Genomic DNA, 27,172 nt, shown 5'->3' with positions numbered 1-27,172 from the left:
GACTTCTTTAGAGCGAGGGAATACACACTGGCTAGGAAAATATTCGACTACATCAAAAAACTAATGTCGACCACAAAATGGCTTGAGGAAATGAGAACTGAAATGATGGAAGTTGGAATCAATTAGAAAGACATTTCGGATACAGAAGTATTTTCAATGTAAGACGACAACGTCAGAAGCTTCCAGAAAGAGCGAAGAACTACGATCAAGGTCGTCTAGACAAAGGAAAAGAGGCGGAACCTCTCGATTGGATGAAGAAATTCTGGGAGAAGAACAATAAAATAACCAGCAAAAGAGTTGTTTCCCATGACCACAGTAGGCTGAAGTCGAAAAATTGGGAAATGTATAGCTAAGTAATACAGAAGGACAGAAGGATGTTAATTCAACCTTCACATTTCAAGTAAAGCTGTATCGTCGCATTAACAAAGGTGGTTGGTGCAGGTACACGTGATAAGAGCTACTGGATGCTCAAACACTTCGTGACATTAGATAAATATGTGCCGGCCCAGGACACAAATCTGAGGGGCTTTACATTTCGCGGGCAAGTGCTCTACCCTTTGAGCTATCCTTGCATGGCTAACGACTCTATTATACTGATAAGTCCCACTTGTAAACTGCTGACCAGAATAACATAAATATGTCAGTTGGTTATGGGAACGGAGAAAGTTATTAGAAAACAAATTCTAAGGCTGCACGTTTTAATGGAAGGAGGAGTGGAGAAAAATCACGACATATTCCATGCATTTGTGAATATAGACGAAGCCTTCGACGAAGTAAGGAGATCCAGGATGTTCTAGGTCGTAATAAAATAGGAAGGTACAGAGTCTCACGAATATGCTACAGTATGAGTGACACATATGTGGGAGTAATGAAAGCCAATATTCTAAATTGTACATCGAGGAAGCAATAAACCAAACAAAAGAACATTGTAGAAGGAAAACAAATATCAGTGCTGATATTGGTAAATGATACAAACCGTCCAATCAGAAGAAGAGACTGGATGACACGCACAGCATAGAACGTGGGGTTATGGATACATAAATCTACGAAGAAGAGATGAATAATAGTGGAAAGCCAGCTGCTATGGCATCCATAAATAGCTGACGTGGTTTGGAAAGAGCAGTAGTAATTATGTAAAGTTGAAAACATTAGCACAAAATAGAGAACGATGGACGACAGGAGTTGAAACACTTAACTTATAAAAATGAACAGAAACCCATGGAAGAGAAATACGTTCAGCTGCCTGTGGCGGAACTGTCGACGTTGGGGAGTACCGGGACTTAAAAGTTCTCTGCATCCTAAGGCTGCTCTGTGGCAGAGTAATATCCTTGGGCTACAAGAAGAACGTATCGGTGCTCATCACCGTGCAACGTAAGTGATACATGCAGTCACGAAGGACATTCACAAGCAGTAATGGAGTGCGTGAGTTGCTGATGGCTGCACAGCGTGAGAATGTGCAAACGTAAAATGTGAAATAGTCGCTCATCAATGGAAACGTTTGAGGAAACAAAAAATATACGGCAGCACAGTGTGGAAACCAAATAACATAAAATTTGAAAGCGTTCCTGATCAGTGAAAAGGTTTGAGGAAACGGAAAAAGTACGTCAGCGCGGTGTGGGAACATACGAACATGGAATGCGAAGCCGCTGCTTATCAGTGGAAGCGTTTGACGTAACAGAAAAAGTACCAGTATTGGATTGTTTAAGCTGCTCAAGGTCTTCCGGAATCCAGAAACCTTACGTTAATGCAGGAGATCGCAAATCTGATGGTTCCTTTTCGACCACAATCTGTAGTATAAATGTAATGGAACTCTAGTGTTTAGATAAGCTAAATACGTAGACACCAATTTTTCTTATTTCGGAACATCGGCTAGTGATTGTCTGTTTTGTGTAAATAACGAACCCACAATACTCTGAAGGAAATAATAGTATTAAGTTTATAACACTAGCGTGTAACCAAGGGTGCAGGTAATAAAGATAACAGAAACATAAACCTTAATACTTAACATTTTATGTGGCCGCGTTGATGTAGTTAGTAAGTAATTTTATCTTAGTAGTTAGGGAAGTATGTGGAAAAACAGTAATTTATTTATTAACTACGGTTAGAGAATAAAATTTAGTATAGAGACAATAATGTTTACTATCAATTAATTAATAAAAGGTTACAATCTGTTATTGCTTGTAGGTAGCAGACTTAATTTGTACTAGAAATTAATAAATTCTATATATCTGATTGTTATATGGACAACGCTACATTTTTACCTAATCTCCAGGAGTACAGTAAATTTAACTGTACAATTACATTGTTTTATGTACGAGTATTATGCTTCGTATTATCATGACATTAACGTCTGCGGAGGGTTTTGTCTTTCAGGGTAATTTGTGGGAGTAGTGAACTTGTTATGGAGACTTGAAGATGAACCTTTAAAGAAATATGTGAAGCTACCACAAGATAACATTTTTGTGGTTTTTGTGACCTTCAGTCCTAAGGGGGGTCTGATACAGCTGTCAACATTACTCTGTCCTACGCCTGGCTCTTTATCTCTGCATAACTACCACAACCTACGTACACATGAACCTGATAACTATAGTGAAGCCTTGTACTATGATTACAATATTTACTCTCCACAAATCCCCCCATTACTAAACTGTGTGTATCTTAATGCCTGATTAAGCGTCTTATCACCGGAGTCGTTCTCTTAGTTAAATTGTGCCACACATTTAAAATTTTCGCAGTTGGATTTAGTATGTCCTCCTTTGTTACTTGGGCAACCTGTCTAATCTTCAGCGTCCTTCCACTGCACCATTTTCAAACGCTCTTATTGCGTTCTTGTCTCAACTGTCAGTCGATCACGTTTCACTTCCTGTCAAGCCTACAGTCGAGGCAAATGTCTTAAGAAGGGACTTCGTAACACTGACACTCACGTTCAATGTTAGCAAATTTATCCTTTTCAGAAACGCTTTCCTTGCAGTTACCTGTCTTTATACCATATCACCATTTCCGCCAACGTCAGTTACTTTGTACCCCCATTGCTGAACTGATCTACTACTTTTAATGTTTCATTTTCTAATGTAGTTGGCTCAAGATCGCGTGTTTCAGTGCGACTACACTCCACCAGTCTTGTTTTACTTTTTTTACCTTCACTCTATAAACTGTTCTCAACAAGCTGTCCATTCCACCGAACCGAGTTTCCAATCATTTTGCCTGCTCTGACAGTGCTAGAGTGTTATAGTGAAACCTTAATCATTTTATATCTTCTCAGTGAACTCTCTCCAGGGGAATAACAGGTGCCGGACGAGGTGGCCGAGCGGTTCTATGCGCTACAGTCTGGAACCGCGCACCCGCTACGGTCGCAGGTTCGAATCTTGCCTCGGGCACGGATGTGTGTCATATCCTTAGGTTAGTTAGGTTTCAGTAGTTCCAAGTTCTAGGGGACTGATGACCCAAGAAGTTAAGTCCCATAGTGCTCAGAGCCATTTGAACCATTGAATAACAGGTGGACTACTGAAGAAGTGAAGAGATACCACTGCGAAACAAGTACACAAACTCGTTACCAACATTTGGAATGAGGAAAGAATGGCGTCTGAAGGCAAAGGAACGAAAATACTGAAAGTATAGAGGCATCTCACTAATTATCACAGTATTCAAAGTGTTCTTCAAGATTCACCACATTTAAGAAGAGATAATAGATGAGAAGTAAGCGGGATTTACGAATAATCTTTCCACCACAGATTTTTACTGAAAGAGACGATATCATAATATTGGGAATACAACAAAAACAAAGGCAGTATTGTTTGCTGATTTTAAGAAAGCCTACCATAGGATAAACACAGAAACTTTGTGTGACAAAGTGCAAAAGTTTGGAAAACCAAAAGAATATTACAAATCTGGTGAAAGCTACGCCGCAAGAAGCGAAAGTGATACTCAAAACGGATGGGTATGTACCATGTACCAAGGCTTCTGATATGAAACAGGAGTCAGGCAAGGAAATGGAATATCACGACTTTTGTTCAACGTAATAATACAGCAAGCACTCTATGTAACAAGTGAAAATGAAAGGAAACAGCGTGGTCGTTGTCAGACTGCTGATCATCTACAATCACTGCAGGTTGGGGACCTTTCCTACAAGAGAGTGCAAGAATTCAAATACCTAGGGTTACTTTTCACTGAGAACTCGTCATGTGAAGCAGAGATCAATGCCAGAATAGAAGCAGGAAACCGATCTTACCACAGCCTAGCACAACTGCTTCGGTCCAAATATCTCTACAAACAGTTCAAGATTCGACTGTACAAAACCCTGATCCAGTCTGTTGTTCTATATGGCTGTGAGACATGGAGTACCCGAAAACAGGACTTCCACAAGCTCCTTGTTTTTGAGAGAAAAGTGCTTCGGAAGATCTTCGGTCCGGTTCTGGATGCAGATACAGGGGAATGGAGGATCAGATACAACCAAGAGCTTGAGGAACTATACAAGCAGCCCAACATAGAAGGAATTGTCAAAGCCAAACGAATGCAGTGGGCCGACGATGTTGCCCGGATGGAGGATCACAGATGGTCTCGGAAGCTCCTGGATTTCACACCTACAGGAAAGACACCGCCAGGCAGACCCAAGAAGCGTTGGAGGGATGGACATCATGAAGATTTAAACGAAGTATCAATAGACGTTAACGGATGGCGGATACCAGCAATGGACAGAATACAGTGAAGGAGGAAACTTGTAGATGCGTGTGGTCCACTGGGCCTGATCACGTAGTAGTAGTAGCAGTAGTAGTAGTAATGGCCTTTGCAGATGATTTAGCACTACCCGCTGAAAATCTAGATGACCTGAAGCTATTGGCGTGAAAACAAGTTTAAAAAGCAAAGGAAGTTGAATTACAGATAAATAATGAGAAAACAAAATTTATGAAGATACAAAAAGAAAACGAAACGAAACATGACAAATGGATGGGAGCCATAGAGATTGATGGCGACGTGTTTGAAGAAGCAAAAAAATGGTTCAAATGGCTCTGAGCACTATGGGACTTAACATCTGAGGTCATCAGTCCCCTAGACTTAGAACTACTTAAACGTAACTAACCTAAGGACATCACACACATCCATTCCCGAGGCAGGTTTCGAACCTGCGACCGTAGCGGTCGCTCGGCTCCATACTGAAGCGCGTAGAACCGCTCGGCCACAGCGGTCGGCCTTGAAGAAGCAGAAGTGTTTAAAGAACTCTGTGTTGCAGTAAATAACAGAAATTATGAGACGCAAGAAATAGAATCGAGGACATCCAAAACTCTATCAGTAGGAAAGAAAATAAGGATTATAAAACTATAATCAGACCAATATTTCCATATAGACCATAGATATGAAGAACAGGTAAGCATACAGAGAGAACCATAAAGGTTTTCGAAAATAAAATCCTGCAGAAAAAATCTGGGCGAATTTATGAGGGAGGGGAAGGACGAAGAAAAATGGCAGTGAACTTTTGAGAGGTGTATTACGAACCACATACTGTTGTGTAAGCCAAGTCAAGGAGGCTGAGATGGGCCAGGCACGTCTATACAAGAGAAGAGGGATCAAGACAGAGAGAGGAGTCATTTGAGGAAACCGAACGGCGAAGACCTTTAGGCACACCGAAAATTAGTTGGCCAGACCAGCTGGCAACAGAGGAGCTGAGCTGAAGCTGGTGCAATTTTAATACCAAACTCATATCAAAATAGGTGGATAATTAATTAAATTGATCAACTAAACCCCCTTCCCCTCCCTTCAGGGAAATACCCAGCCGTCTCCACCACCTCTCTCTTCCCCTCCCCTTCCCCTCTCCTGAGCTCTGTCCTGCCCCACCTGGGAACTGGTTGGAAAAATCTCAGTCTGTGCTAAGCTGTTGTTGTGGGAAGATCTCTTTATTGCATTATTTTTTGCGCTATGCGGGTGTTATTATGTTGGAAGAATTTTCCAATTCCACTAGAAATTTGCCGGAAAAGCTCATGTCTAGCAAATACAAGCCTTAATTACACTGCTACAGATCATAAGTCTAAAAAATAATAAGCACAGCTACACATCCAAAAACATTTTCAGAAAACTATAACAATAATCTCGATCATAGAACATATAAACATCATTACTGGAAAACACCGACATTGCAGTACACTGAGTCCGGGGACCGCTGAAGGATCTGCGAATACATGAGCTATGGGAGCGCATATCCCACTGCATCCACCCACTGTGGCAGTCAGCAGCTGACTGGCCGCCAGCCATCGCTAGCTCAGCAGTGTGACTGACCAGGGACTGTCATCCTATTCAATACTGCTTCAACCGCACGCGAGCTATGTGCCGGACATCCATCATGTTGGAAGTACATCGCCATTCTGTCATGCAGTGAAACATCTTATAGTAACATCGGTAGAACATTATGTAGGATATCAGCATACATTGCACCATTTAAATTGCCATCGACAAAATGGTGGCCAATTATCCGTCCTCCCATAATGCCGCACCATACATTAACCCGCCAAGGTCGCTCATGTTCCACTTGTCGCAGCCATCGTAGATTTCCCGTTGCCCAGTAGTGCATATTATGCCGGTTTACGTTACCGCTGTTGGTGAATGACGCTTCGTCGCTAAATAGAACGCGTGCACAAAATCTGTCATCGTCCCGTAATTTCTCTTGTGCCCAGTGGCAGAACTGTACACGACGTTCAAAGGCGTCGACATGCAATACCTGGTGCATAGAAATATGGTATGGGTGCAGTCGATGTTGATGTATCATTCTCAACACCGACGTTTTTGAGATTCCCGATTCTCGCGCAGTTTGTCTGCTACTGATGTGCGGATTAGCCACGACAGCATCTATAACATCTACTTGGGCATCATCATTTGTTGCAGGCCGTGGTTGACGTTTCACATGTAGCTGAATACTTCCTGTTTCCTTAAATAACATAACTATCCGGCGAACGGTCCGGACTCTCAGATGACGTCTAGGATACCGAGCAGCATACATAGCACACGCCCGTTGGACATTTTGATCACAATAGCCATACATCAACACGATATCGACCTTTTCCGCAGTTGATAAACGGTCCATTTTAACACGGGTAATGTATCACGAAGCTAATACCGTCCGCATGGGAGGAATGTTACGTGATACCACGTATTTATACGTTTGTGACTATCACAGCGCCATCTATCACAAAGCGAAAAAAGTGGTCCAACTGAAACATTCATATTTCTTTACATACTACACGAAAATGTAATAAGAAAAGGGGGGTCCTATTTAAAAAAAACGCTGTTGATATCCGTTTGACCTATGTCAACGCCATCTAGCTGGCCAACCATAGCGCTATGGTTTCCCCCTTCAAGCTAGGCAAGCTTCGCTCTTTGTAGTTTTTTCGTTTGAAGCTTATTTCGTGAGATATTTGACCCGGTCACGATCAATGGACCACCCTGTATAAGTGCTGTACAGAAGTGCTATATTAAAGCCAAAGAAACATATTTTTCACAATTTAAGGCATTGTTCTCCACAGTATTGTCAGATATTGCTGTTGACAACTTGTGACTGGTACCCACAAACAATGTTATTCCACTTCTAAGAAGAAGAGTGAATGTCTCACACTGAATTATGCTATTCTCTATTTTTAAAAAGCTGGGAATGGAAGAGATAAAATCCAAAAAAGCAGAACCTTAGTATAACTGCCATAAAGCAGAATATGAACTAAAATTGGAAAAATTACAACATATTGCAAATGTGCAGGCGAGACTTACATATTGATTTGAACAGAGTGTCTGGCGAAACATGGGTAGCGTTGAGGAAACTCGTATGCAGACAGTAATGAAGATTTAACCTTCCGAAAATCGTAACGCATTTTCTATTTAGAACCATTTTTGTGTGTGTATTTCTCATAGGCGAAATGTGTAATTGGACGACACTGAAAAGTAGACGAAACGAGATTGCTGAAAGTGTACTGACCCCTTCTTACCTTTACGGCTGTGGAGAAGTAGGGTTTATACAGTTTTGAACTCCACCCACTAATTTCACAGGAACCAGTAGGAATGCTTACATATGGCCTTTATTTGGTAGGGACCAATAGGAATGCTTCTACAGGGGGAGAACCCAGTTTTGGAGGCTCATATACATCGGGCATATTTCACGCTCTTCAGGACCACCTATATACAGAGTACAAATGGGAACACAAGGTAGTCCTTCTATGAATATTGTTGTTCCACCCACTACAAACCAGATGTCACACATCAAAGCAAAATGTCACTAGTGCAAATCCCCTGGGACGTTTGAGGTGTGGCGGCATTGTTCACAAGGTCATCCTGTAACGTCCAGATGTTCCAGGAATGTGTTTGAAGCAACTGCAACAGATGAAGCATTCGGTACTTCCCAGTTCGAATACTCGACAACATTATGCCCTCCAGGTGTTCGCCAGTCCTTCCTGGAAGGATGGAATATCTTTCTTTGTTCGACTTGCTACAGGTTTCTACAAGCCAAAGACCACCAGCTGTTTCGTGAGAGATAAATTTTCTGACCCTTGTGGAAGACACCAGAAGCACTTCATTCTGCGTCAGTCGGTGGCACTTAAAGTGTGCAGGTGTCCCAGAGCTGCTAGTCAGTGACGAAGGAAGTTGCCATCAGCGCACGTCTCTAGACGCCACAGGATTAACGGCTAGCCCGCCGCAGCGGCGCTGGTTCATGCGGAAGTACAAGAACATCTTTTTTGTGCGAGCTGCCATCAATCGCAGTTGTACAGTCTCAGCACTGAGCACTGATTGAGTCTGTTGGCTGCCCTGCCACACTGCTGCCCTAGCAGCGCACGGCGCCAGTCGGCCGCCAAATGCTGCAGCAAGTGAATGTAGCGGTATACATGCTCCCACAGCTCACGCAGTCACGGAGCCGTCAGCATTCCTGGCGCTTGCCGCAGTTCAGTAAAAGTCATCTCTAGCACTTCACATCTGCTCAGAGCTGTTACAAGATGGTGCAAGTATTATAACAGACTCCATTTCCAGTGGATGTTAGCCGTTTTGGGCCACCGTTTTCTGCAGTATTTCACTAAGCTTCATATGATCTATAGGTCAGATTTGTGTTACATATTTTGTGATATGTTACTGGATCTGTAGCTGTGTTTGTGATTGTTTTCGACTGACGATCTGTAGCAGTGTTCAAATGGTTCAAATGGCTCTGAGCACTATGGGACTCAACTGCTGAGGTCATCAGTCCACTAGAACTTAGAACTAGTTAAACCCAACTAACCTAAGGACATCACAAACATCCATGCCCGAGGCAGGATTCGAACCTGCGACCGTAGCGGTCTTGCGGTTCCAGACTGCAGCGCCTCTAACCGCACGGCCACTTCGGCCGGCTGTAGCAGTGTAATTAGGACATGTATTTGCTGGACATGGTAATTGTAGTGTTGGCAGAAGAGCCAACACTGTGTTGCTAGAGGAGGCCGAAATGCACCCGTTAAATTACACGCTGACTGGCGTGAGGTCTGGAACAGTTAAGGGAATTAATAGTAGCAAATAAAGTACGTAGTTGATATAATACTTAACTTTAATCCACAATTGTAGAACATCTCTCGTTACGGTACATGCTTCACAATATTAATTATCAAATGCTATGGCGCCTTGCTAGGTCGTAGCAAATGACGTAGCTGAAGGCTATGCTAACTATCGTCTCGGCAAATGAGAGCGTATTTGTCAGTGATCCATCTCTGGCTAAGTCGGCTGTACAACTGGGGCGAGTGCTAGTAAGTCTCTCTAGACCTGCCGTGTGGTGGCGCTCGGTCTGCAATCACTGACAGTGGCGACACGCGGGTCCGACGTATACTAACGGACCGCGGCCGATTTAAAGGCTACCACCTTCCAAGTGTGGTGTCTGGCGGTGACACCACAGTAATACTTGCACTTTTTGAGTGGTTCCAATATCTGCACTTCCCCAAACAGAAAAGATTAAATGAAGAAGTCCTTCCACATAAACAGCTCAGTACAGACTGAGCTTTACCTCCAATTCCCAGGTGGGGGAGGGGAAGGACAAGGATAGTATTGGCAGGGGTAGGCAGAGGGAGGGGTGGGGGGAACTGGGGAGGGCTGGGGATTACCCAGGAGGAAGAGGATCTCAAAGGATTTCTCTGAGGAGGGGGAGAGTGGTGAATTAATTGATCAATTTAATTAATTATAAATTAATTTGATATCAAAATTATGCCACATTCAGTTTTGCTTCTCTACTGGTGGCCATAGATCTTCAAATAAGTGGAGTGTGGGACCAAGATACAAGGACAGAACGTTGTGGAGGAGGGTACTTGATGATGTCAATAATCGACTCCAACTGCAGTTTCTGTGGCCAGGAGAGTAAAAGTAAGAGTAAGTAACTTCCTGAGCTTCAATTCGTGTGCCAAATTTCTCCTTACCTTCCCTTACTGTTTACCCATTGTATAGACACCGGAACAAATAAGTGTGTAGGCATAGGAAGTGGCTACAACTCAGTTCCACTCAATTCTCAGTTGCTGTCCTTCTCTCATATCCCACTCAGTATTAATTCTGCTTTTGAATACAATTACTTAAACAAAACGCATAATGCTAGCTAAACCATATAAACGAAAACTATTTCTTCCAAAGGAGACTGGATATGGGCCTAAGGATCCGGATTTCCATTTCAGATGACACATAATTACTCACAGTAAAAATCTTTGTCTAAATGGCTTCGACATGGTGCGTTCGATAACGCCAAGATTCATGTGTGATAATTTTACATTCCTTACTGAGAACGATATGCTTCTAGCACCGGTTAGTATCATGATGACATGAAACATCAGTATTTTCAGAGAAACCAATTTATCGTTTTTGTTCTCCGTAATCCACTGCCAGATTGCCTAAATAGTGTTGAGTTTTAGGTAACACGTGTAATTTAAATATACGTTAAGCGTTAATCCAGATAATAAGATACTAGAGAATCTAGACAATGTGTGGAATCTCATGAACTACTGAAATAGATTATCACGTTTGGAACATAATATGCTGAACATTAAATCAGCCTGAAAATGTTTAATTATAATTATTAGTTCAGTGTTATTTTATTTTTCATTGTCTTACATTTACTCTCTTTTTACAGCTGGTGAATTCATCATACACATACTACGCACTGCTATGTCAAATCAACAAACGTTCAACAGTACGACCAATCTGAAACCACAGACAAGGAAATTCCGTATGACGAACATCTGTCAAAGGTTTATTAATGGTTTCAATCAGTACGCTCATTCTTTACATTTCTGTACTGAGAGTAGTAATTTAAGTACGACGTAATAATGTCACAAGACTGGTTGAAATATTAGAAAAAACGCAGGCTCTAGAGATAGATAAAAAACAGCGCTCTGTTATGTTAAGCAAATGATTACGTCAACAGTGTTGAGACACGTAGTTTTCCATTACTATTTTTATTCTGTTTGAGACACTGCAAATGCAAAAGAACGTTTCTACATACGGTACTATTTCAGTAAAATTAATTTAATCGCCATGTCCAAGTTGCATTATTTTCTCTCATTAGTGTGTTGTAACCAGTTACATTGGCTTAAAAATTGTTGATAGATCCCAGATAGATATCAGATCAAAAATCAGCTCACGATTAGCAGTTCTTATGGACTGAGTGAAGATGATTGTTGGAAGCTGATATTTGGTAGAAGACATTGATAGTTTACATTTATTTACATAATTATTTCTTTCTATTCCATGACTTCACTGTAATATCGCTACACAATCAAATGACGCACTACTACACGAATAACCTTAGGTAAGTTTCATAAATATATTGTGTTATAGGAACAGAAGAGGGATTAAAATTCAAGATGAAATGATACCAGCGATTAGATGACGTGACTTTCCTTGGGAAAATGAAGGGGACGTATAAGATTCACTGAACGCGATCAGCGGTCTAGTGACAATATGAATTGAGAGTAAAGCAAGGAGTATGAAAATATTGGGGAGCAGCAGATGTGAGACTAGTGACAAACGTAACACCAGAAATAAGGAACACCTAGTAGGCAATGTGGAGGACCTGTTCTACCTTGGAAAAAAATATCGTATGACACACGAAGCAACAGTGTCGTAAAATGCAGGATAGCACCCACAAGAAACAGTTCATCTCCAAATGAAGTCCTGCAGCCCCATACGTAGTCCTTTGTTTCAGACAGAAAGTTTTGAGGTTAATTGTGTGTGGCAGCCCGCATCTCGTGGTCGTGCGGAAGCGTTCTCGCTTCCCACGCCAAGGTTCCCGGGTTCGATTCCCGGCGGGGTCAGGGATTTTCTCTGCCTCGTGATGGCTGGGTGTTGTGTGCTGTCCTTAGGTTAGTTAGGTTTAAGTAGTTCTAAGTTCTAGGGGACTTATGACCACGGCAGTTGAGTCCCATAGTGCTCAGAGCCATTTGAACCATTTTTTTTTTTTTTTTTTGTGTGGCACAGTATCGTATGCTGTAGAATCATCGGCTACGGGAAAATCTGAAACGGAGAGAAACGAAGCGTTTGAGAAAACGTATTTCAGTTAAGTAGCCTGATAAGAAATAAGGAAGTCAGCCCCAATCAGGGGAGGAAAGTAGCATGTGTGTGAGAAAACGACTTATATGAAGGAACGGGGCGACGGTTCATGTTTTACGACGCTACCGAGGTTATAGATGAAACTGTAGGCTGCGAGCTTTGTAGGAGGAAGCGGAGATTGTAGGATGCATAACAAAGACTTTAGGAACTTGAGTGGGAGATAAAAAGATTATTAGTCTGAGGTAGGTCGCATAAAACCAGTCACAAGATTCATGACCCGAAATAAAAATTTCACTTAACGAGTCTATTTCAGATCAATTCCTCACTCAAGAGCTATTAATGGAGATAGTTCCTGTGCTTGAGATCTCATGCCCGTGTTGCCACAAGGAATGTTATCGTTCAGTTTGCCACGTGACTAGCATGTAGCCATGTAACTGCTATCCTTGGGCCAGACAATGAGACATAAACGCACTTGATCGCGGCTAAACAGCCCGTGCTCGAAGGCAAAAACTCTTCGTCTTGCCGACACTGGGCTTCACATGTAGCATCGTGTCAAGAAAACCGCAGTGATGAAATTTTTGAATACGGAATTCATCATCAAATGTAGCGGGTTGTAGAGGCGGTCAGACAGACTTTAGGGCAGTAGGTCACTCGCAAATTTTATGCTGGATTACAACAGCCAATTAGAACCATTCTCACTGTACCTACAGAAAAAATTAATCCGGACCTCCGTTCAATGCACGTTAAAAAGACACTGAGATCAACAGTGACAAAGATATCTGGCTATTGGAAGTACGGAAACAGGCACTCAGTACTGATGAGTCAACACATATAATAATGAGGAATATCTTCTTTGGAGGTGCACTACATTATCTTAGTATACTTCCACCATACCTCAGTTTGTCATCTGCCTCACATGCGATTACTTTTATATGGTCGTTACACTTTAAATCGCTGGATACGCATTTTCCTACATATTTTATGGCTGTGACTGCTTACAGTTATCATAAAAAATGAGCCTTTCAGCACATTTGTGCTTATTACCTTACATTTTGTTTATGTTGAGCGTCAATTGTCAGTCCCTCTTCTCCAATGCGTCGATCCTGCATCTACAATTTTCTGGCACTACGGTTTCTCTGTGTATAGCAGCATCATCACCGAGAAACCTCATGGAATTTCCCACGCATCCACTATGTCATCTTAAGTATTGTCAACGGTAACGACGCTATAACACTCCATTTCCGTATGCCTAAAGTTACTGTTACGTCCGAAGATTTTTCTCCATTGAGAACGATATGCTGCGTTCTGTTTGCTAGAACTCTCCAAATCACACAGTGGGTCCGATATGTCACACACAAGAATTTTGTTCGGTGGGTGACAGTGCGGACTTGAGTTGAACGCCTTCCTGAAGTCGAGCAACAACACATCAATTTGGCCGCCGGTATCTGCTGCTATCTAGGTCTTGAGATCGAATGCAGTGAACTGGGTTTCACACAGCCGCTATTTTCGGTTCCTATAGACGAGATTTTTGGTCTCCATATGTGTCATAATAGGCAAGCACAAAACATGTTCCAAAATTCTACAACAGACCGACGTCACAGATGGCGATCTTAAGTATTGTACCTATGTTCGATGACCCCTTTCGAAGACCGGAATGACTTGCGCTTTTTTCCCAATTATTATGTTAGCTTCACCCCTGAAGAGACCTACGGTACGTTGCTCCTAGTCGAGGGGTAATTCCTTTCCATCCTCTGCGCAGAATCAAACTGGTATCCCGTGAGGTTCAGTTGCCTTTCGTCTGTTAAGCGACTTCGGTTGCTTTTCTATTCCACGATCATTTATTTCCATGTGTGTCATTTTGACAATTTAAAGTAGCAATCTTACACAATGAAATTAGTTTTACAAAAGTTTAGTATTCCGGCTTTCCAGACGTCACCCTCCGTTTCGATGTCGTTGTGGTCACAGAGTGTTAGATTAAATGGCTTCAGTCCATTTATAATTTTAACAGAAGATCAAAATTTCTGATGATTTTCTGTTAAGTTTTGTAGATAGAATTATCCTTTCCAGCTCGTAGAACGCTTCACGCATGGCTCTCCGTACGCTAATTCTGGCTCAATTCTGTTTTGGTCTGTGTCTCTTTTGCTACTTCATACAGGGTGAGTCGCGTATGACGTAACACCCCCTTTATTCCGGGGGCGATTGCACCTATCGGCAAGCGGTTTTCGGCGAATCATAGCAGACTATGGGGCACATACGTTGGTACATGCACAATAATCTCTACGTTTACTTTGACCGAGATAATGAAGCAAGTACATTTTTTTTTAATGGGACGCTGTACTTATTTACCATCATTCGAAAAAAATGGTTCAAATGGCTCTGAGCACTATGCGACTTAACTGCTGAGGTCATCAGTCGCCTAGAACTTAGAACTAATTAAACCTAACTAACCTAAGGACATCACACACATCCATGCCCGAGGCAGGATTCGAACCTGCGACCGTAGCGGTCGCTCGGCTCCAGACTGTAGCGCCCAGAACCGCACGGCCACTCCGGCCGGCACCATCATTCGAACGCTCTGGAAAAGATGTGTATGGTGATGTAACGCATGTTGTTATTGTGATTCAAACTTTGCTTAAAAGACGCTGCGAAATACTGTAGCCGGCCGGTGTGGCCGTGCGGTTCTAGGCGCTTCAGTCTGGAATCGCGTGACCGCTACGGTCGCAGGTTCGAATCCTGCCTCGGCCATGGATGTGTGTGATGTCCTTAGGTTAGTTAGGTTTAAGTAGTTCTACGTTCTAGGGGACTGATGACCACAGATGTTAAGTCCCATAGTGCTCAGAGCCATTTCAACAATTTTTGAAATACTGTACGATTGAAGGAAGAGGCGGTCGGAAGAGGCTGCAGACTGTAAACACGCCTCGCGCGACGTGCAGGCCGAGTTGCCGTGCTCTATGCAGCAGGCACGGCCTACGCTAGGTAGGTAAATCCTCATTTCCCAGCGTCTTTTAAGCAAAGTTTGAATCACAATAGCAACATGCGTTACATCACTATACGCGTCTTTTCAAGAGCGTTCAAATGATGGTCAAAAAAGTATAGCGTGTCATTTAAAAAACATGAACTTGCATCCGTATCTCGGTCAATATAAACGTTGTGATTATCGTGCATGTACCAAAGTATGTGCCCCATAGTCGGCTTTGATTCACCGGACAGCGCTTGTCGATACGTGCAATCGCACCCGGAATAAAGGTGGCGTTACGTCTTACACGACTCACCCTGTATATGCCGTGAAGCTCTCTTTGCTTTTGTACAATGTTGCTATCACAGCAATGGAACCAAGGCGAGTCTTTCCCATGCCTCACAACTTTGCTTGGTACATACGTGTCTAAAGTGTACTCTGTAACATTCTTGTAGTAGGATCTTTGAAGCCCCTCTTTGTCAGTTCTGGAGATGAAGTTTCCTTGTTGACTGCTCTTGTAATCTGAAATCTGTTTTATGTCACTCTTGCTAAGCGGAAATATCTTCCTACACTTCCTTATATTCCTATTTATTGCCGTATTCAATGATTCTGTAATGACTTCATGATTACTGAATCCCTGCCCAACGCAATCTAAAACGAAATTTTCGGACCCGTCGGTGACCAGGTGAGCAAATACGAGGGGCGTTCAGAAAGTAAGCTCCGATCGGTCGCGAAATGGAAAGGACTATGAAAATCCGATAAAGCTTTGCACAGATGTGTTGGGTAGTGTCTCTAGTATAACCCCAGTTAGCATCACGTCGCTCTTCTCATTTATGAGCTCGCAGTGAGTGTGTAAAGATGTCTAGAAAATAGTGTCTGCCGCCAAGTACGAGGGCCTGGTGAGAAATTTCGCCTGAAGCTATGCAGCTAACATTACATAACTGTCGTGCTGTTTCTTCTTCAAGACAATTCTCAGCCGCATGCTCCTGCATCGTTTTCAAATGGAAATGTTAGATTACCCACAATACAGTCCGCAATTGTCTCCCCCTGAGTTTCATCTCTGGTCACATGAACCGCTGTCTTTGAAGACAACATTTTGACACAGACAACGAGGTGTAGGCCAGCGTGGAGAATTGGCGGAAAGCACTGGCGGCTGCCTTCTATGATGAGGCTATTGAAAAGTTGGTACACCGCTATGACAAAAGTCTAAGTCAGAACGGCGACTACGTAGAGAAGTAGCTGAAAGGTGTAGCTAATTGTTACAAGTAAAACATTTCTGATGTTCACTGTGGTTTCAATTTGGCAATCAATCGGAGCTTACTTTCTGAACAGGCCTCGTAGGTTATTTTCATGAGTCGGACCTCTCATTAGCTTCTCAAAGTAATATTCGAATAAGACATCCAGAAGTATTACACGTGATTCCCTGTCCCTACTACTAGCCTTGATCACTTGAGTGTCCATGTCTAGAAATGGTAACTTGAAATCGCCACCTAATACTATAACACGACCAGGAAACTAACGTGAAATATTCTCCAATTTTCCCGAGAAGTGTTGTGTCACCACTGTCCCTGAGGCAGAGGGTATGTAAAATCGTCCGATGACCATGTTCGATTCTTCCTTAACACTTACCTTTACCCAAATTATTTCTCATTAAGAACATTTACTTATCGAGTAGATATTGTCATGTTCTTGCCGCTATAAAAACGCCAGTTTTTACTATATAGATTCCAGTGAAAATATAGAAATTAATTGCTATTAACATCTGGTTTCAGCCAGGTTTCCCTCCTTAGTGCTGCATGGGCATTGTGGCCCTTTGCCGTATATAAGCGACACTTGCTGTGGGGCCTTTCCATAGATACTCGTACAGTTAGGCAGTAATATATTAACATTTTCTTTCTCCGTTAACTAATCCGTGTAGTATTTCTCCATGTGTGAAATTGAAACGTATCTAATCTGGCCCAGGAAGAGATTTCTCTCTCCTAAAAAACCCACATGTGCACATCACACATAATCCACCACCTTCGTAGCCACTTCCTGTGTATTGTGCTCGCTTGACCTGTTAAGGGGAGGGGATCCTACACGTCTCAACCCGGTAGCGGAAGTCGAGGAATTCGCATCCAAGATCGTCACTGAATCGTCGAGGCAGGTTTAAGTTTTCGGCTCTGCTCCAAACCAGAATACAGTGTTGCGTTCTGGCAACGATGCTTCCTCCGCTCTGCGAACGTCGCTAGCTGTCTTCAACAAATCCGCCAGCCCTCTTTAGAGGCCGAGGGTGGGTTCTGTACCCAAGTGGCAGCCATAATTCGTGCTGACAAGAGCCACAGTTTGCAGCCTGGTGCTGTTAGTTATAGGGCAGTACTCATCAGCCTACACAGTGAAATATACAGACACAATTCGCATGTTTACAGAAGCCCGTGAGACAAAAACTGAACTAAATCCTGTGTAGGAAACTGAAACTGCTGCTGCTAGCATATCTGCGGCCTCCATCGCTGCCACTACATGATGAAATATTCTTCTAAAACTGAGCCTTAGTTCTTCTGCAAGCTCTTCCCCACACCTAAATGTAGGGTTCCTAATTGGGATACGACGCAACTGCTTCTTCAACGTTTGCTCAACAAATAAATCCTTTTGTTGCCCTTTGTACTTCGCTTATCATTGTTGCTACAAATGCCTCATGGTTACTGATATTACTCTCAGAGAGGTCGGGCCTCGTTGCTCCTGTTAGATTCTACACATCCCCATCATGACTAGAGTTCCGAACAATCTGTCCTATGACACTTCCTGCCAGATTGAAATTATGTCTCATGAGTCCTGCTTGGGTAGCTCAGTGAAATGAAGTATCCCGGAAAAAGAAGAAGTGCCGGGTTCGAGTCCTACTCTGGCACACCATTTTAATCTGCCAGGAAGTTCGATATTAATGCACAGTCTGCTGCAGAGTGAAAAATTCTCTAGGTACTTGTCCGATAAGACATTCAGTAATGTTTCGCAGGATATATTGCTCTGCTCAGCTTCTACAAAACTGTAGTTATCCCCATAAGTGTTGGACGATTTAAGTCTCCTCTGATGACAATAATATGATTGAGGAACTTAAGCAAGAGTGTATTTATTATTTCTCTACAGTTTCTGGTAACATCTTATGGTCGATAGAAAGATCCAACGATACCTTTGTGCACACCCTTGATATTGGGTCTTGTTCACAGTCTCGCATGAAGCTTCTGATTCTATCTTGATACGTTTTAAGTTGCGAAAAAACAGCACCTCCATTTACCTATAGTCCATACTTCTGATATACACTTAGATTTCTGTACCTAATATTACGCGAGCTCCACTGCTTTTTAGAAGCGCTCCAACCTCGGACATTTTGTTGCGAATGCTTCAACACGTAATCACTAGTATTTTAAAATTCTCGCCTCTAGTAGGCATTTGTTTGGATCCTATACTGACGTTTCCCGTCCCTTACAGCTATCGTTATGTGGGCCAGATAGAGAGTCGCCTAACCTAAAAAAACCATTGTCTGTACCCTACACGAACAGGTAGTCAGAGAATTGGGTTGCAGCCTCTGATAAGTAATGCACACCTGTACTATTCAGGGAGCCCCATCGTTCTCAAACCTATGACGCAAGTCCACGATGTGGCAACGAAGCGTGACAGAGAACCTTCGAACACGCTGTTTCAATCCTTCCACTCAAATCAGAACCGTGGGAACACACAATCAGGTCTGGTGACTGTGCTGTTAATTGAGAGCTCTGCTTAAACTCTATGAGCAATGGTGGTCCTCTCTACCTTCTTTGCATGTCATTGAAATGATCCAAGTGTGAGTTGGGGACCCAGATGACACACATCATTTGCTCCAACATGCACCACAATTTCCTATTGGTAGCACCCCGTTCCCTCAATGGCTGCCGAAATGTATCTTCAATAGGCTAGATGAAGAGCCCAGGCTCACATAGTGAGTGCGCTTCTCGATACAGGACACTGCCAGTCTTTCAACAGGTGAACTGAGACTCACAGATCCAGTTTCGCTTTCAGTGGAAGAATGGGGCTCGAACTTGTTGGCTAGGGGCTCGGCATAATACCCTGAGTTTTCATAGGTCCCTGAATCCCCAGACGTCTAAATTAAACCAAAAATCTTTATAAAATCCCTAAAATAACTATAATATCAAATTTTAAAATGGTGTGAAATAAAATATAATCTCAAAGATAGCAGTGAAGTGAACGAGTAGTGACAAGTCTCACTCTTCCTCTAAAGCATACGGGATCCACAGGAGAGAAATGTATTTGAAGTAAATATGATATCCGCGGTACATGATTCTCGAAGCCGTCTCAACACACTCAGTCACAGCAGCTTCAGAACACTTGACAGCAGTCACTATGATTTTGAGCTGCTAACGAATGTCAACTAACTCATACTGCGTTCGAGGACAACATTCATGGTAGATCTGCATTATAGCTGGGGCAATGTTTTACAGAACAGTAGACAAATAACTTTAAAATAAGTTCTGTGATACCATTTTAGTTTTTGAATCCATCAAACTAAAACTGTTACCAATTCTTTAAGAACTCAAGCAATTAGTATGCAAAAAGAGATTTCTACTAAGACCACCAAAAATATGGGATAAAAGTTACTAATATTCTCAAACTTGGTTGAGCTTATAGCCACAAAGGAACTCGAAAATGACATCAGTTTATGATAAACGCAGGCAATATGCACTCCTCTTGAAAGAGAAAATTGAATATAACACGATATATTAATTTCATGTGCTACAGTTAATTAAATCACAGACGCCTATTTACTAAGGGATAAGTTGTTCACACCAACTTACCTTCAAAGAATCATAAGATATATACGTCTATTTATATTGATCTTCACTGAGATCCACGATGAACACTACGAGTAAATTGTGTAAAACACCAATGTTGGAAAAAACTGGAAATTTGTGGTAAGTTCTATGGGACCGAACTTCTGAGGTCATCGGTCCCTAAGCTTACACGCTTCTTAATCTAACTTAAAATAACTTGCGCTAAGGACAACACACACTCCCATGCCCGAGGGAAGATTCGAACCTCCGACGGGGGGAGCCGTGCGAATCGTGACAAGGCGCCTCAGACCGCGCCGCTATCCCTCGCATCACCTGTGTTGATCACAATTGATTCTACAGTCCAAATTTCTTTTCTTTACACCACTTAGTGCACTGTTTGTTGCACGAGACATGTGGGACTTCCACTGCAATCAACACGAAAAGCACATCTACATTTTGTTGTTATGTTGTAATACCTAAGTTTACGAGAGGAATTAACCTGACTCACCTGATTTTACTCGAACACAAAAGGAATACCTGAAGTCACAGTTTGTGCGTAAATGCAACTAATTTAACTTGCTAACTGCGTCGATTTTGCACTTAACTGGTTTTGTGGGACCTCTTACACTACAATGGCAAAGATGAACGCTATAGCTTCAGTAAAATTGACAAAATATACCAAAAATGTGGAGAACAACAAAGCATGTCTTCCACTTGGGGCAGCTAACAATGGCTGCTTTGAGGCGGTCAGCCACCACTTCTGCTCCTGTGCTAACCTCTTCTTTCGGAGCAGTACTTATACTTGACGTCTTCAGTTCTTTGTTGGATGTATTCCCGTTTCCATTCTCACCGTCATTATTTATTCTCTACTACTTCCTTTCTTATCACTGAACACATTCCGTAATATCTTGAGACATGTCGTGCCATTCTGTTCCTTCTTCTACCAGGAGTTTTTCATATACCCCTTCCCTCAACGGCTCTGGTGGGAATCATTTTCAACTTCCTTTCTTTAGACGACATGTCAAACTCTTCGATCAACCTTTTCTGCGGTTTTTTCATATTGTGTAGTCATGCACGTTTCACTGTAGATAATGGCACCTTTCTCTGTTACCTGAGCGTTCATTTTAAGCTTTTAGGAAAGCCATTAGTGTTGGCATCTGCCTCAATACGCAAACATATGTCATTCAAATACTATTAGTTCTAGTTCGTTGTATAGGTATATAAGTAATTTTGTGGACAAGAGGTGTCGACACGAGAGTATCAAAGGAGCAGATTAGGAGACTATTAGTTTTCATTTTAATTCCGCTGTTCTTTGTGTATGGTGTACGGTATCAAGAGATGACGTCACATTAGGACGTGTGAAAGAATGCTCGCGCCATCAGCGGCCGGAACAAATGTAGGCTAATCTTCAGGTATGTGTGAGCGCGAGTGACAGAGGTACTAATAACATGATGCCTGCTACATCCCTTACTTGAGCTATACAACTGAGAATTTGTTTGCTTCTACCCACGGCTACAAGGTAGCGCGCACCTTGAGTAACAACACGAAATAACACTCCATTCCAAAGAGGTGTATACCATACATAATTATGTTAACTTTAGATAACGTGTTTTGTAAATCTGTATTTGGGAAAATGACAGTTTTCTCAAATTATTGGTATAATCTATTTGTAACGCGAGGGAGAGAGTTTTTGTGAAGAGAAAAATTTTTTGTGAATTTTTTAGTAGTTCTCTCATATTCAGTTGGCAAGACAGTTGAATGTAACTGGATAAATCAAGACTTACAGGTTGGCTTTGGAGCAATATAATGTAGTACAGCTGAGGATAATTTTATGTGATGTAATGTAACACTCCCTGAGAAGAAAATATGTCGAGAAAGTAATAGTGAAATTTTTGCTGTAAAAAAGTAATGCTTTGTTTTGTGTGTGAAGATCGTGTGACGTAAACTGAAAGTGTAATGTGTCTTTTGTTGTGGAGTACTGCTGTGTGGAGACAGTGCAGTAAGAATTAAAATTATAAAGTACACTTTCTTCACGACGTGAGGACAAATTGAAGCTGGATGACGTTTTTGCAGTTGCGTTAGAAAACACATCAAGATATAAGCCTTAAAAAGCCGCGGGAATGGAGTATTTTTCCATCTCAGGAAGCGTACATCAATGTGGTATGACACTTTCTATTGTAAGAGAAATAATTCCCAGTGTTTCACTAGTGGAACGATACTAGCTATTTGTTTAAACAATTTATGTAGTTAAAGTGAATAGCTGTACTCTCTCAAAACACAACTGTAAAACTGTGTAATAAACGGAGTTCATAAAGAAGTGGATTTCTGTCATTGTAGTGAAAATGCAATAATACACATCTTTCCCGCTTTCCTGTGCAATAAAGAGAGAGCAAGTATTATTATGTACTCGGAAATGTTTGACCTTCGGAAAACTCGATATAAAGATTCTCATTATTTAACGAGTTTATGGTGAGACACGACGTTCAGATGACATGGATAGCAAGTAAGTGATTATTACTGTAAATGAAAATGACCAGAAAGTATTACGTTATAGGCTTTTAACGTCACTGTATTGGTTTCAAGGGTCAAGTAGTAGATAAAGTAGCCTAACGGTGAGGTTCAAACACCCGTACTAAATTTCCAGATATTAATGCTGATTGTTACACTGACAGAATTAACTCTCTTTTCTCACTTCACATGAGCTGTATTCTCTCGCTGCGTTCTTCCTGACAGGTGGAATTTTTTGTGCTTAATCTTGTGAGCCGAACCTTCACTGGACTTTACTGCTGTTCTGTATTCTCGCGTTTGTCTATGCTGTCATCCTGAACAATACAAATGGTGTATTTACAGAAACGCTATACGGTAAAATGAGTCGATTGGCGACTCCATGGAGTGCTGTGTGCACAACGACCATATATGTTAAATTAAAAGAAAGGTCAGCATTGACCGTAATATTGATGTTTTATTGATGGCAGAATCGATTTTCGATCACATACTGATCATCTTCAGTGCTGATATGTACAAATTAAACTCAGTCACTGGTATCAAGTTATCAATAACCAAAACTGAGAAAAGATCACAATAACTTCAGTGATCGCTTCTCAGTTTTGGTTATTGATAACTTGATACCAGTGTCTGAGTTTAATTTGTACATAACAGCACTGAAGATGATCACTATGTGATCGAAAATCGATTCTGCCATCAATGAAACATCAATATTACGGCCAACGCTGACCTTTCTTTTAATAAGATGAGTCACCAAAACTGAAACAGTATAGCTGTGCGTAAATTAACTTCAACAACTTATTTTAAAAAGCCAACCTATAAACTAGATAAGCAGTCTTCTGTAATTTAATGTTGTGTAACGCACTAGGTTAAAGCACAACGGAGGGGTATGTGTTGAGAGGCCAGGCAAACGTGTGGTTCCTGAAGAGGGGCAGCAGACTTTTCAGTAGTTGTAGGGGCAACAGTCTGGGTGATTGACTGAAATGGCCTTGTAACATCAACTGTACTGGTACTGCGAACAACTGAAAGAAAGGGGAAACTACAGCCGTATTTTATCCCAAGGGCATGCAGCTTTACTGTATGGTTAAATGAAGATGGCATCCTCTTGGGTAAATATTGCGAAGGTAATACAGTCCCCCACTCGGATTTCCAGGTGGAGACTACTCACGTCATTATCAAGAGAAACAAAACAGGCGTTCCACAGATTGGAGCGTGGAATGTCAGATCCCTTAATGTGGCAGGTAGCTTAGAAAATCTGAAAAGGGAAGTGGATAAGTTAAACTTAAATACAGTGATAATTAGTGAAGTTCGATGACAAGAGGAACAAGTCACCTGGTCAGGTGAATACAGGATTATAAATACCAAATCAAATATGAGTAATTCAGCGCTAGGTTTAATACTGAATAAAAAATTGGAATGCAGATAAGCTACTACCTACAGCACAGTAAACGCATTATTGTAGGCAAGATAGACTACAGTATACAAGAGTATATGCTAACTAGCTCCGTAGATATTTCAGAGATTGAAGAATTGTGCGATGAGATGAAAGAAGTTATTCAGATAGTTACGGGAGACGAAAATTTGATAGTCATGGGGCACTGGGGTTCGGTAGTAGGGAAAGGAAGAGAAGAAAGCAGTAGGTGCATATGGACTAGGAGTAAGGAATGAAAGAGGAATTTGGCACAGAGTATAACTTAATCATAGCTAACATTTGTTTTAAGAATGATGAAAGAAGGTTGTACACGTGGAAGAGACCTGGTGACAGCGAAAGGTTTCTGACTGATTATATAACGGTAAACATAGATTTAGGAACCAGGTTTTAAATTGTAAGACGTTTGCAGGGGCAGACAAGGACTCTGACCAAAATTCATTGATAATGAGCTGTAGATGAAACTTGAAGAAACTGCAAAAAGGTGGAAATTTAAGGTGATGGGACTTGGATAAACTGAAAGAACCACAAGCTGTAGAAAGTTCCAAAGGGAGCATTAAGGAACGATTGACAACAACGGGGAAAGGAATAGAGTAGAAGAAGAATGGGTACCTTTGAGAGATAAAATAGTGACGGCAGCAGAGGATCAAGTACGTAAAAAAGACGAGGGATAGTAGAAATCCTTGGAAACACAAAAGATACTAAATTTAATTGATGGAAGGAGAAAATATAAAAATGCAGTAACTGAAGCATTCGAAAAGGAAAATAAACATATCCAGAACGAGATCGACAGGAAGTGCAAAATGACCAAGCACGAATGGCTAGAGGACAAATCTAAGGATTTAGTTCAAAATGGTTCAAATAGCTCTGAGCACTATGGGCCTTGACATCTGAGGTCATCAGTCACCTAGAACTTAGAACTACTTAAACCTAACTAACCTAAAGACATCACACATACCCATGCCCGAGGCAGGATTCGAACTGCGACCGTAGCAGTCGCGCGGTTCCGGACTGAAGCGCCTAGAACCGCTCGGCCACCGCGGCCGGCACAGGATTTAGTTGTATATTTCATTGGGGGAAATAGAATACCGCCTACAGGAAAATTAAAGAGGCTTTTGGTGAAAAGAGAACCACTAGCATGGATATCAACAGCTCACACGGAAAACCGATCTTAAGCAGAGATGGGAAACCAGAAAGGTGGAAGGAGTATATAAAGTGTCTATACAAGGACGATGCACATGAGGGCAATATTACGGAAATGGAAGAAGATGTAGGTGTGATTGGAATTGGAGTTATGATACTGGATGAAGAATTTTATACAACACTGAAAGACCTAAGTCGTAACAAAGCCCCGTTAGAGCTACTGAGAGCCTTGGGAGAACCAGCCATGACCAAACTCTTCCATTTTGTGAGCAAGATGTATGAGGCAGGCGAAATACCCTGAGACTTCAATAAGAATTACAGTCGAAAAGTAAGCAAGTGTTGACAAGAGTGAAAATTATCGAACTGTCAGTTAATACGCCACGGCTGCAAAATAATAACAAGAATTCCTTAAAGACGAATGGCAAAACTGTTAGAAGCTGACCTCGGAGAAGATCAGTCTGGATTCCGTAGAAATGTAGATAACGCGTAGCAACACTGACCCTACGTCTTATCTTGGTAGGTGAAGATAAGGCAGACATATGTTTCCTGCATTCGTAGACTTAGAGAAAGTCTTTCCGCAATGTTGACTGGAAAACCCTCTTTCAAATTCCGAAGATGGCCGGGATAAAATACAGGGGACGAAAGGATGTTTACAATTGGTACAGTCGCGGGGCATGAAAGGGGAGCAGGATCATGGAATATTCCTGATGTTATTCAGTCTGTATATTGAGCAAGCAATAAGGAAAACAAAAGAAAAATTTGGAGTAGGAATTAAAATCCAGGAAGAAGAAATAAAAACCTTTGCACTGTAATTCTTTCAGAGACTTGGAAGAGCAGTTGAACGGAATGGGCAGTGTCTTAAAAGAAGGCTCTGCGATAAACATCAGCAAAAGCAAAACAATGATAATGGAATGTAGTCGAACTAAATCAGGCGATGCTGAGGGAATCAGATTAGGAAATGAGACACGAAAAGTAGTAGATGAGTTTTGCTATTTGGGCAGCAAAATAACTTATGACGGTTGAACTAGAGGGGATACAAAATGTAGACTGGCGATGCCAAGAAAAGCGTTTCTGGAGAAGAGATATTTGCTAACATCGAATATAGATTCAAGTGTGAGTAAGCCTTATTTGAAAGTATGTGTAAAGAGTGTAGCGATGAATGGAAGTGAAATATGTATGATAAACAGTTTAGATAATAAGAGAAGAAAAATGCTGAAGATTAGATGGGTAGATCACATAACGAAAGAGGAGGTACTGAACAGAATTAGGGAGAAGAGGAATTTGTGACACAACTTGATCCGTTTGTAGGACAAGTGTGAGTCATCAAACTATTGTAGGGACGCGTGGAGGGTAAAGATCGTAGAGGGAGACCAGGAGATGAATACAGTAAGCAGAGTCAGAACGATGAAGACTGCTGTAGTTACTAGGAGATGAAGAAGCTTGTCCAGGATAGAGTAGCATGGAAACTTGTATCAAATCAGTCTTTGGGCTGAAGACAAGAACAACAACAACAACAACAATAACAATGCAGTACCACATTGTCACACATCACAATATGTGGCTTTCAGTTCCAACACACAAGCTAACAGAAAGGAAATGCTACATAATAGTACCAATTAAATTTTTAAATAATAAATCACCGGAATGCTTCTATAAAAATACTCTGTAAATTTATATATACAGTCCAGCTGAACAAAATTCCAAATACAGAATAATGCGCAAGCAACTGTAGCACTGCACTGTGAAAACAAAACTGTCTGCAATAGAAATTAAATCTGGACTGAAATTTGCTTAGACTGGCATGATAATGAATTTGGAAAAACAGCA

The 27,172-nt window shown here is 41.6% G+C and overlaps 1 protein-coding gene across 1 annotated transcript in view; it reads right to left on the bottom strand.

Annotated features, from left to right (window-relative positions):
- Positions 1 to 8,619: 8,619 nt before the first annotated feature.
- LOC124545823 overlaps positions 8,620 to 27,172 on the bottom strand; it is a 60,956-nt gene continuing 42,403 nt past the window's right edge. Inside the window, exon 4 of the mRNA XM_047124776.1 lies at positions 8,620 to 8,825. Within this exon, the coding sequence (XP_046980732.1) occupies positions 8,620 to 8,825 (206 nt within the window). The remainder of the gene's footprint in view (positions 8,826 to 27,172) is intronic.

This window comes from Schistocerca americana, chromosome 8 (assembly GCF_021461395.2).
Source record: "Schistocerca americana isolate TAMUIC-IGC-003095 chromosome 8, iqSchAmer2.1, whole genome shotgun sequence".
In the NCBI taxonomy this organism is placed as follows: domain Eukaryota; kingdom Metazoa; phylum Arthropoda; class Insecta; order Orthoptera; family Acrididae; genus Schistocerca; species Schistocerca americana.
Note: the sequence above shows the minus strand (reverse complement) of the source record. Positions and strands in the feature narration are given on the sequence as shown.